Consider the following 12,300-nt stretch of genomic DNA (forward strand, 5'->3'; position numbering starts at 1 on the left):
ATCCATTGAATTCATGCCCATCGTCCAAATAATGCAAGCAATGCCGTAACTCTCATGTCAGGTTGAAAAGTAACACTGTTTCAACCACCACCCCTGATTTCCTTAACCGTTTTCTTATAATATTTTTTCTTCCATTTTACACCCACACTTCCCTTTTTTTTTTCAAATTGCAATTTCAACCATCATGCATCCGAACCAGGATAAAGAAAGACGCCCGGCAGAACTGAATCATGAATAACGTTAGACTGGCAGGGGGAAAGTGCTTGCCCACTCAGCGATATCCTTGCGCAGGGTTAAGATTTCCGGTACAGTTTCACTAGCAACCTTCGCTTTGAAATCCTTCAGTTTGTTGGCATCCTTTGGTAGCTCAGACTGAACACTCTTGCAGATATTGATGGCCTTATCAATGAAATTGGCGATACGCTTGAAGTCCTCCTCGCCCATACCACGGCTAGTCATAGCTGGGGCACCAATTCGGATGCCGCAAGGGCTCAATGCAGACTTGTCACCTGGGATAGAGTTCTTGTTGCATGCAATGTTAATCTGTTCGAGAACGGCTTCGACACGGGCACCGTCAAGGGCTTTTGGTGTCAGATCTAGAAGAACCATGTGGCTATCTGTTCCGTCAGAGACGAGCTTGTAACCTAACTTCTTGAACTCGTGCTCGAGGGCCTTGGCATTCTTCAGAACTTGTTCTTGATATTGCTTGAACTCTGGGGTATTAGCTTGTTTTAAGGCTACAGCCAATGCGGTGATGGTGTGGTTGTGGGGGCCACCCTGGTGGCCGGGAAAGACAGAGAAGTTGATGGGCCCTTCCAGGTCGTACATGATTTCCTTGCCGGTCTTGGGCTCCACGCTTCTTACTCCCTTGCGGAAGAATATCATGGCTCCTCTTGGGCCACGGAGGGATTTGTGGGTAGTAGTAGTGACAACGTCAGCATATTCGAATGGCGATGGGATGACTCCAGCAGCAATCAAGCCGGAAATATGTGCCATATCGACGATCAAGTAAGCCCCAACGGAATCAGCAATCTCGCGCATTCTCTTGTAATCAATGAGGCGGCAGTAGGCTGAAGTACCAGCAACCAGACATTTTGGGCGGTAAAGTTTGGCATTTTTAGCCAGGGTATCATAGTCAATGATTCCAGTCTGGAGGTCGACCTGATATGGGAAGGTTTCAAAATATGTTGAAACTGCAGAAATTCTTTTCAAGGGACTCATGTTAGCATAACACTGTTTGAATACTTCTGCCAATGTACACATACTTCTTTTGTGGGGTTTGGTATCCGTGACTCAGATGTCCACCGTGGGGCAGATCCAAGCCCATCAGTCTCTCATGCGGTCTCATCAAGGCCTGGTAAACTTCCAGGTTGGCAGGACTGCCACTCAAGCACTGAACGTTGACACCCCATTTGGAGGAGTCGAGTTTGAATGCCTCGAGGGCTCTTCTCTGACAGGTGAGCTCAATGGCATCAATATGTTGGTTTCCGCCGTAATATCTAGCACCTGGATAGCCCTCGGAGTACTTATTTGACATGGGTGACCCCAGGGCGTCGAAGACAGCACGGGAGGTAAAGTTCTCAGAAGCGATCAGGACGACTGATTCTCGTTGACGTTGTATTTCTTTTCTCTAAATCGAGGGGAATTAAAAAGATCAGCCAATGAGGTGGAAAATAAAGGTGAAGAATGACAATCGTGAAATTGGCCATAACTTTTGAGTGGAAAACTTAAAATTTGATTGCTACATACCATGATCTCGGCAACCTCTGGGTCAGACTCGACCAGGGATTTCTCGAGTTGCTGTCCAACATCAGGTTAGCACGCGCTCTTGCACGCGCTCTTGCAATTGAGAGTCAAAACAATTACTTACCTCTCGGTGAGCCAGGGAGAGAGCGTATGTCGCCATGATGGTGTATGACAAGGTGATGCTGTATTTTCAATGGATAGGGGTATGGTATGCAATGTGTAATGAAGAGACTAACGTTTTTCTCGTTTCTCTTTGATATCGAAAGGATATTGGATTGTTGGATACAAGATCTTGGGTTTGGCGAGCTTGGAGCTAAAATTTTTTTTTTTTTTTTTGGAAGGGCTGGTGGGGCAGTTAGGGTTTGTCATGTGATGCGATTCATTTCAGGTCGATTTATTGACGCATCGGAAAAGATATTTTATTAACATGACATGAGATAATCACCTTGGAGGAGAATATGAGTAGGAGTTCCGTGGAATAGGGCAGGAGAACCTGCAGCTATGCACTGCTATTGGTTTATCTCATCACCTGGATATTATGAAATTTTCAATGACAATCACAAAATGGGTAGCCCTCCCTGGAATGAAAACGAATATAACTCGATAAGAAAATTCAAAATGCTGGTATTCAAATAAAAATACACTGTTACGATGTCAATGTCTGTTTTCTTCGCTTTCTCTCTTCCTTCCGTGCCCTCCGTTCCTGGTTGGTCTCATCCCTATGCTTCTTGTTGCCCTTCTCCCTGAGTTGCTCTTCTGTCCTCCCTCGCGCAATTCCTGCATCCACAGCGTTTTTGGATCTGGGAGACGAAGCCACATCTTCGGTTAGCGAAATGTCCTCCGGGCCACCGGCTGCGGAATGCGAATGTATCCTCTTGTGTTTCTTGCGCCGCTCCCCTTGCTCATTATCCGGTTCCACCTCCATGGACGACTTCCTCCTCTTTTTGCCTTCCCGGTCCCGTGATAACGTTGGAGGCATGCGGAACGAAGCTCCCTCTGCCTCTGACTCCTCCGAACCAAACCCAGATGTTTCCGGTTCGTCTTCTACCGAAGCACCAAAGGGTTTATACCGCATTTTTAGATGTTTTGGCTGTTTCCGGACGGGCTTTGTTAGTTCACTTATTTGAACAGATTGTTCTGAATACGTAGCGCCATTTGCCAGGTCAACTATGCGCTCCAAGTGGAAAGTTTGCGCGATGTTAACGTGACTTCTGTGGTAGGTATTGCTCTCCTTGTCTGGGAGGAGAAGTGCTTTACTTTTATCCGCTCCCGTTTGGCCTTCGTGTAATTTATAATTAATCCCCTTATGATTGAATATCGATTGTCCCTGAGCCACGGCATCAAGCGCGAACTCCTGTATCGAGTTCATCGGAACGGACGCAGGAGCGGTAATGTGCCATAGTTGTTTTTCTCGTAGATCTGAGAATGCTTTCGAAACGTCTGACGATCGTGGTGCCGTTGTCGGTATTACTTTGAACCCATCGGGAGCTTTGAACTCCTGTGCTGGTACCGCAATGGCTAGAGTAGAAACCCTTCGATAACTATTCGTTAACGGAGCCACAGTGATTAGATACCACAAAATACTCACATTTCAGGAGCGCTAGGTTCTTCTCCATCTGAGTTTTCACTTTCTTCTCCGGGCTCCGACTCTGAACTTGGAGAACTTGATTCTGGATTTGCCTTCTCTTTCGCCTCATTTGTCACCTGTTTCTTCGACTTTGTCTTCTCAATTGTTTTCTGCGCTGAAGGTTTCGTTTGCAGTTCTGACTCAGAGGACTCTTCGCTACTGCTATCGCTGTCCGTAATAATCTCTTTACTCAGTGGAGGAGCCATATTTGTGTATTCGACGGGGTACAACGGAGCTATGCGTGGGTGAGGGAGAGAGTAGATCGAGGGCAAGCGGGGGGGGGAAGAACCTCTTAACTTAATATCTAACCATCAATAAAAAAACTTGAATATATGTAAAATTCAACAATGATCGTCTTATCCAGTAATAAAGTCTGCAACCGTAGTGATGTTCGATAGCCTTTCATCTGTCTGCTCTGCAACTTGCGATGTTTTTTTATTGTCCAAGCTTTTTTTTTTAATGGATGGAAGCCGTGCACGGACCACCTTGAAAGTTCCATCCGCTGCACTTAAAAACATTAAGCGGTTTGGTGGAAGAAACATCCAGGCTCAGCACCGGCACTGGAAAACCCAGTATTGGTTTAATTATGAAAAGGAAAGGAGAGATGCAATCTCAATCTGGTATTCTGGGCCATTTTTTCCTCTTCTACCTGAAGCGAATACATATTAACAGTTCTGTATTTAGCTCCGGTCAGCGCATTTGCAGCCCGAAGGTCCCGGCAAAAATCAGTGGCAGTTTGGCAAACTACAGCTACGGTTCCTGAATCTATTTTAAGTGAAGAACCCCCATTGAAAAGGACAAAAACTTCCTCTTCGAGATGTTCTTCGAGAGATCATCCCGATAAAAGACCCTTATCGCCGAGTGAAAACATCACAATAGGGAAATCCAACTCTGCTACACCGGCATTATTCAGGGCGGGAAGCTCAGACGAGATATGCGCTACGCAAACGGCTGGATATCAGAGTGGCAGTAGCGATGAGGATGACGATGTCGAAACAGAGGTTAGCAGTGATGACCAAGAGAGGTGTGCGACGCGACTCCAGATCCTTCAAAATCGTAAAGAGATTTCTAACGGATTATATAGTGATGCGCATTTAACAAATGCTCCGGCAGACTTTCAGAACTTCCTTTTATCTAAAAGTCGTCTCTGTAAGAGCAGTGTTATATATCGTACGGATAAGGCGATATGTATTCGTTTGAAACTAAAAATGGTAGGTTTCCTCTTCTTGACGTCTACATAACAGTTGCTGACAATAGGAAGAATTTGGCACTCATAGGCCAGTACGACCTATGGGTTAAGCGAGGTGTGGTCAGCATAATGGGAGCAAAATTGCATCCAAGCCCTCGTCTATATAGAGTCTATGCGCCGTCCACGCACTCTCTTCCCGTGATAAAATGTGTTTCTGGAGTAGACGGTTATGCAGAGGTTGAGATCAGATCTTGCAACAATGGGCTGTACCGTTTGAAGAATCTCTCAAACCTGTATCATCGGATATGCAATAGCAAAAAGCCAGTCCCTGGTTCGGTTCTGCAGACGGATGGATCGTTCTCATTCTCTATTGTAAGCCATCTTTAAAGGGGAACATCTTCTTTTCTTCATAGGATTCTAACGATCCAATAGCTTCATTCATCTTCGGATGACCCCCTGAAAAGACATCTGCGGCCTCTGCATCTCGACAAAAAATGGAGCACGTCCATACAGACCCTCTCTCAACGAGGAGCGGCTCTTCGAGTACTAACCTGTGGTCCCAAGGGGTCTGGAAAATCAACTTTCAATAAATATCTTCTTAATCACCTACTGAGCCTACCCCCAACGGATGGTAGTTTACAACAGGGCAAACGTGGAGTCGCTTTTCTAGATTTAGACCCTGGTCAGCCTGAGCTGTCCCCTATGGGTCAGGTCTACCTTGCCTGTCTACATACACCAATCCTTGGACCGCCGTTCTCGCATCCTACCATTGATTCTCCGTCCAATGGCTATATTATAAGATCCCATTATATTGGAGCCTCCTCGCCAAAGGACAACCCAGACCACTACATTGTGGCAACAATGGATCTGATGAACCGCTATCATAAGTTACTCCAAAGTTACCCTCAATGCCCCCTTGTCATAAACTACCCTGGGTGGATTTTTGGCCTTGGCTTGGAGATTGTCCTTTCATTCCTTATTTCATTGGGGCTTTCTGATGTAGTATATATGAGCAATAAAGGCCCAGCTGAAGTCGTGGAGCCGCTTATTGCGACAGCATCGGAGGCTGGGGTTCTCATGACCATACTTCCATCTCAACCCACAGACTTTGTGACCAGATCCAGCGCACAGCTGAGGTCCATGCAAATGATTTCTTACTTCCATTCGACACAGTATAGGACTAGTGAAAGAACCTGGTCCGATATCCCGCTATGCCTAACCCGACCAGTGACTGTTAACTATGCTGGAACCTCACCAGGGATTCTTGGAATAATGGTGACGGGTTCACACCATGGCCTGGACATGCTGAGCGATTTGTTGGACGGAGCCGTTGTAGGAATTGTGGCAATCGAAAGCCTTAATGCAATCGCGGCTGGAAAAGAGCGAGATGCATCAGATGACAATGTTGTCACTGACCACAACGGCCAAATAAATGAGGAGTCCAATTTGGATCCCGACGGCGATTTGCTAATAGGCACAAATGTCACATTAAACAAAAGCCAATCGCCATCGTCGCCAATCGATCCACCGCATCCTAGTATCAGCCGCACCCCAGACGACAACCTCCCGCACTTATTCGTTGGCGATGGGGCCTGCACACCGCTCGACCCCAGCCTATCTTACTGCCTAGGCCAGGCAATTATCCGGTCCGTCAACCCTCAAACACAGACTCTCGACCTTTACACCCCCATCCCACCCCATAAAATCCGCGATGCAGTGGAGCAAGGACACCATATAATCCTAGTTCGAGGCCAGGTGGACAATCCCAACTGGGCCATTTCCGAGGAGTACTTTTGCGCACGTGCTGCACAACGTCGGTACCGAAGAATGATGGCGAAAGAGAAGGCGGAGGGAATAAAACTGGATACAGCAGAGCGGGAAAAACGAGATGCCGTGTCAGAGCGGTTGCGGGAGCGGGTGCGGAGAGCGGGTAACGTACCCTGGATGAGTTTGAATGAACGTGCCAGGGATGCAAAGGAGAACAGCGTCAAGAATATGTGGAGACTATGGAAGAAGGCATATCCTGCAGATTCGCGCAGTGGGAGCGATAAGGAATGGTGATTTACACTGCATTTGCATTGCGTCGTCTAAGTATATACCCGAGGCATGCACCTGTGTCCTTTCCCGCAGTTCAACGTGTTGTATGGATGGATATATGTACAGTACTTACATACATACATCATTTAGCGCATCGATGTTACTTAACTGGAGAACGTACGATTTGAATTTTTATTGTAATTGGAGGAAACAATCTAGCTGTTCAACTCCAGGATGAATGCGGACCTGAACTCTGACACCCGAAAACATTCTCCTATCTTCCAAGTCTTGTAATCTTCGCCTAACAAAGAGTTAATGAATGTTCCCAAACCGAAATCTTCAGTGGTCGCAATGCCAATTATGAGAGACACAGTTTCCGCGCCCTTCGACTTCTTTGTAGAGGGTGATGTTTAGTGTACTAGCAAAGAAACACTGAAAGGCCTAAGGACGCTGAACTCGAGTAAACCGTGATATTCGAGAACTTCTTACGTCTGCCAGATTTTCAGTTATCACTCAGCCTGTCCTACGCAGTGTAATGGCTTCCAGTTCTTCCTTACAGGGCTGTAAGAGTAACTCTGGCCGCTATCGAGCCTGCATCCTCTGGTCCTGGCGCCGCTGTGTTGCAACTATGTACCGATAATAATAATGTTGCATCCTGTATCAGTGGGCTTCGCAGGACGGTATACGGAAGTAGTGTTTAAGCTGGATCTCTTCGTGCGATTCTTGTAGCGCCGAAATTGAAGTCTTTGCTGTGTTTAGCGCCAGTGATTTGAAACTCTCCTGGCGTCCACTCCCTCTCTCGTGATTTTAAAGGAACCAAAAGCACGAGAGGGACGTAATAGCGATTCGAATGAAGGTTGAAAGCGGGTGAACAACCACGGGTGGAATTGCAGCGCTGAAACATGAATGCCAAATATTCAAGCGGCCCCCTCAACCATCCACCTTGCTGGGAGGACAATGCTGGCACAAGTCCCTCAGGCATCTACTCAATGCCCTGCCAGGACAAGATGTAGATCTCATTCCCTGGGAAACCCAAAATGCGCATAATACGCCAAAGTTAGTTATGAATGGGGTTGTAGAACAGAACAATTTGACCAAGTTATCAAGCAGGACCTGGCCATCTGGCGGGATAAATTAGAAGTAGTCACACATGTATAACTAACCAACTAGCAGCCATCGACTAATAAGACTCATGATCAACAAATTAACTTCGGATCGGCAATCCTCATTCATGGCAAGAAAAGATAGAAGCTTTGAAACAAATGCGAGAGGGAGCTGTAGCTTTCATCTTCATTAATTAGAACGAAATATTTTGAGGAGCTAGGGGAAAGTCCTGGGGCACACAGTAGACGGCTTTGCGCACCGGGCAATTTACGTGACTGAGTGGAAGGATGAGATTTGAGGAGTTCTTGATGGCGTATTGAAGGGCGTGGGGTGCTGAGTTGAAATATCGGAACCCGATAGTTATCGCAAACATCAAACTCCGTACAACTCTTGCCCTTAGAAATGAATTGATTCTCTCCTACCTAGGAATTTTGCACTCTGTGCATATTCAGTAGATTTCAGTTGCGTCTCCGATACCTTCAGGCTCGGTCAAGATGATATCGATATCTGCCGCATATTCCCACATGTTAACAGAACAGCAGAGCAAAAGCAAGGCTTTGAGCTTGCAAGGATATATATGCCACGAGAATTGTCGCGAGTCCAATCGATGTATCACATATATCCAGAAACGGGGGGATGTCTCGATGTCAGGAAGAATAAATAGTCCCCCCCCCCACCCCATATCAAGCGCCGGCAGGAAGGTTGCGAGGCAGCGGCTATTGTTTAACCAACGAACCCCCTCTTACACGACATGGATGTTTTTGTCACGAGTCTGTCAAAATCCAATGATATCCAAACCGTAACACAAGGATCATGACCACGAGGTGTTGATTGAACTCTCGCCGTTACACCATGACCGGGTAGCCGGGAATGGCGGGAATGGACGAAAGGATAACTATGGCTTCGGCAGTGGATTAGACTTGGGCTGGTCCTTACTTGAGATGACATACGTATCTTAGCGGGATTTGCACCGACGGGCCAAACAACGCTTTCTGTTGACAATGAGGAGTGGCTCGGTCACCAACACACTACTCTTGTGCGCAACTTGCCATTGAAGATGCTTCCTCTCTGTGCATATTTAACTCCAGTAATGTGCTGATCATGGACGGTAGATGAGAACTTATGATTGCAACATCTCACTGCCCTTCCCGACTGGACTTCATGGCAAATTATGTATGTACTCTGTAGGTACCTATGTATAATACGTTAATTGACAAACACACGGTTCTAGAAGGTCTCACGAGGGAACGTCGTTGGGGTTCGTTTAAATCAACTTGAAACTTTTCGGCCTCCTGTCAACTGAAACGACTGGTTTAACCCATCGGCACTAGATCCACCCATGCCATTCTCTCATGCCGTCAATCCCTTCCACACGTGGAGAATGCCGGGGGTGGACTCGAACATCATTCCAGAGGTCTCCAGCCCCCGCGCAATAATGGATGGGGAAACACAGCGCAACGAAAGCACCAGACACCAACCACGGCAGGAGAGGGTAGAGTGGGGTTGTGGATTTTCCTATCTCCGCCGTTTCAAGGGTTCGGTGGTTATGGGAAGCTTGTGGAAGATCTCGTTTGGTTCGTTCAAGACATTCCCCATCATACTAAACCAGAAGTCGAACCTGTCGAACCTGCAAATCCCGTGGCATTCTTGACAGGTCTGGTCGGACATCCTGTTTGATAGTTACCAGACATAACTCAACTTACGACGGCTGAGCCAGTTAAAATCCAGACAAACCTTAACTTATCACTGGCAATCTAAAATCCTGCGGATGATGCATCTGCCGTTGACTGAATACAACTCTGAGACACAACCATTGTACAGTAGTTACCGTTGGTCAGGCTTATATTATTATTCGGTAAACTAACGGAATATCTTTTTGGAAAAATAATCTAGGTTCATGGGTTAATCTCTACTTTTAAGGGAGATACCAAAAGGATAGAGGCAAAACACAGCTCCCGTTGACCATTTCCGCTGGCTCGAGCGGAACCTGTCGCATTTTCCCCTTTTGTTCCCTCAGTGCCGTTCGACATAAATATATGATTTATTAAAAAATGTCTCCCTATGAACATGACAATACATTCATACATATTGGACTAGCTATATTTTTTTAGTTTGCAAAACTCTACATATACAGACTATATTTCCTGGAGACTTCCACGTAACCCCGCCCGCCATCTTGCATAAGTCCCTCTCCAACAAAGAATAGAATGAACGATAATAAGGTTTTCCTAGCTTGCGATGCCACGAGGGGCAGAAATACTTTTAGTTAACCAAATACGTTCCTCAGCAATAACATACTGATGGAAAAGGCGGGATATTCGGCATTGGTACCCAGAGCTCGTGAAACCCAGAACTCGTGCAGTGGAAGCGAGGCCACAATTACCAGTTTACATACTCTAAACATCCGTGGATTGCGATACACTTCTGTATCGTTGAGATTTTTCTAAAAAGGAAACGTCCAAGTAAATTCACATGAGGTATTTTTGCGGTCGCCAGCACCCGACTGCTCCTTGTCGGTCATAGCTGAATATCATGTATCGTACTCTTTCTAACTTCTAAGGCTAGATCTCAATAGCTTTCAGCACTCCTTGTGCTATGCCTTAATGTTACAACCTTAACCTGCTTATTACATCATTGCCTGATCGTAGATGGACCAGTTGAGATTCTCAATCGGGTTTTCTCAGGCAACGAACGTAGAATCCTTCGGAAATCTCCGAACATCCCTTTTTGTTCTCTTCCTCGATGTCTTCGGCAAACCGTTCAAGGGAGAACACTCTGAAATTGAACATATAGTCACATACCCGTGTTGTTCCCACCATAGACAACTCATCTCACTTCGTTCTAGAAACTGTTTAGGAGGCCCCATGATAGCAACCATCTCCGCAGGGTGGTGCGTATCGTCCAAAAGTCGTTGATCATTCCTGGTTTTGAAGAATGTACGCCTAGCTACGAGGTGCCAAATCTATCCAGATAGTAATCGAAATCGAAAGCATGTTGGTTAAACCTGTCAAAATGTAACAAAAATGTAACAAAAAGGTAAATCTCACTTACCGCCATAGCAATGCTCCAAATATCAACTTTAATGTCCCAATTTATGTTGAGGATAACCTCTTGTGCCCCGTAGACATCTGGCATAATAATATCTTGTCCTCTGTGATTTTCATCTGCGAGTCTGGCCCTCGCCAAAATCAGTTATAAGAGGTAGGCGAGGCGTACGGGGAATCTGCCAGCTCTTGTAAATGACACGATTGATGAGAACCTTTCTCGGCGCGGGTTCTTTTAACTCAGCCTATTCAAATACCGAGAACAGCCCAGCCAAAATGTGTCGTAACGGAGGCTTTAAAAGTTCTACAGTCAGAGTTTTAGGAGGCCGAATGTCAAGAATCTGTTCCAAACTCAATCCCAATGGATGTTGAACAAGGCATACGTGAGTGTCATGTGGGCCAATCACTCCAAATGGGTTGTATAGTTGTCGAAAGAGCTTTCTGCCAAGATGGCTAGATTGAGACTGAAGAGAGTTTAGATGACTGCAGATTCCAATCTCATGGTTCGACTTTGAGGAAGAAACATAAAGCTTTTATACAATATGTCGAGGCTCACTGATTAACAGTAAAGTGTGTATATTTGACATATCCTGGACTGTAACAACATTAATAAATGCAAGCATTGTAGATCGCGAGAAAGCCATACAGTTTATGTCACTCCGTATCCTTCTTTTTCAACAATTTGATATATGTTATTGAAGATTTTGCCTATTTGAGCTGGGTAATATATATGTTGGAAGGGTTTTCTCCTCAGTGTGCTCATCGACATCATGTCAAATCCGGAGCTTGGAAAATGTCAGGGCAGATATTAGTTGTAAGAGCATCTCTCTCTGTGAATTTCCTTGAATCATTGCGCATTGTGAGGTACAGTTAAACGCAACGGCCGTAAGGGTCGACTTCTGGAGAATACAGACTGCAAAAAAAAAAAAAAGTTGATAAGCAAGAGGCAATTTAGCGCTCTTGTCAAAAACAAGATTATAAACCACCTGCTTAAACGTGTCTCCCTTTTTTCATCAACGCTGAAATGTTTGTTGTGCTTTGTTCCCTAAAGAGGTTCCTGTTGAGATGTTTGAAGAAGTTTTCAAAGGTTGATGTGCTGCCAAGGTCATTTGAAGGTAGCATCCTCACCGCCCACATTTAACTGCATCCTGGCAGAAAAGAGCAGCTTAACACTTTCTGGTGTCCAGAATGTAAATCAGGGAGACAGAATTGGCACAGAAAAGATCGGCAATCTCCTGGAAAAGGACACAGCAGAGAAATCGATATTCTTCGACAGAAGTGAGTGAGGAGGCGTAGTAGAGGAGGGTAGTAGTCGAAGAAGTAGATGTACATGTACATGTATGTAGTAAGATAGTAGATTAATTAACTAGTTAATATTATTAGATGGAAAAACCAGATAGCGGAAGCTCCAACGAAGTGGAAAACGGGGGTCCACTTCTTCTGGAATGTCTGGTACCTACAGTTCTGGGCTCTGTCGACCGTCAGCAGCGGCAGTTAATGGGGTAGTATCTGGAGGGGCGAAAGAGGACCCAGGGTTCTGGGGTATAGAACAA

General features: G+C 45.7%; 4 protein-coding genes across 4 annotated transcripts; 1 reads left to right on the top strand and 3 right to left on the bottom strand.

The window, feature by feature from the left end:
• Positions 1-240: 240 nt before the first annotated feature.
• Positions 241-1,906, bottom strand: PAAG_07412 (serine hydroxymethyltransferase; the record flags this gene model as incomplete). The annotated part of the gene is made up of 4 exons (XM_002790507.2): positions 241-1,204; positions 1,266-1,630; positions 1,750-1,800; positions 1,871-1,906. The coding sequence occupies 4 exons, from the start codon at positions 1,904-1,906 to the stop codon at positions 241-243; spliced, it is 1,416 nt and encodes a 471-aa protein (XP_002790553.1).
• Positions 1,907-2,392: 486 nt separating this feature from the next.
• PAAG_07413 (hypothetical protein) lies at positions 2,393-3,579 on the bottom strand (the record flags this gene model as incomplete). The annotated part of the gene is made up of 2 exons (XM_002790508.1): positions 2,393-3,287; positions 3,335-3,579. The coding sequence occupies 2 exons, from the start codon at positions 3,577-3,579 to the stop codon at positions 2,393-2,395; spliced, it is 1,140 nt and encodes a 379-aa protein (XP_002790554.1).
• Positions 3,580-3,959: 380 nt separating this feature from the next.
• Positions 3,960-6,623, top strand: PAAG_07414 (RNA processing protein Grc3; the record flags this gene model as incomplete). Its single annotated transcript, XM_015846217.1, has 5 exons — positions 3,960-3,993; positions 4,058-4,397; positions 4,458-4,588; positions 4,618-4,934; positions 4,995-6,623. 5 exons carry the CDS (start codon positions 3,960-3,962, stop codon positions 6,621-6,623), a joined length of 2,451 nt encoding a protein of 816 aa, XP_015700652.1.
• Positions 6,624-10,369: 3,746 nt separating this feature from the next.
• PAAG_07416 (kinase domain-containing protein) lies at positions 10,370-10,838 on the bottom strand (the record flags this gene model as incomplete). The annotated part of the gene is made up of 3 exons (XM_002790511.2): positions 10,370-10,478; positions 10,505-10,665; positions 10,755-10,838. 3 exons carry the CDS (start codon positions 10,836-10,838, stop codon positions 10,370-10,372), a joined length of 354 nt encoding a protein of 117 aa, XP_002790557.2.
• Positions 10,839-12,300: the final 1,462 nt, after the last annotated feature.

This window comes from Paracoccidioides lutzii (genome assembly GCF_000150705.2).
Source record: "Paracoccidioides lutzii Pb01 unplaced genomic scaffold supercont2.24, whole genome shotgun sequence".
Taxonomy (NCBI): Eukaryota; Fungi; Ascomycota; class Eurotiomycetes; order Onygenales; family Ajellomycetaceae; genus Paracoccidioides; species Paracoccidioides lutzii.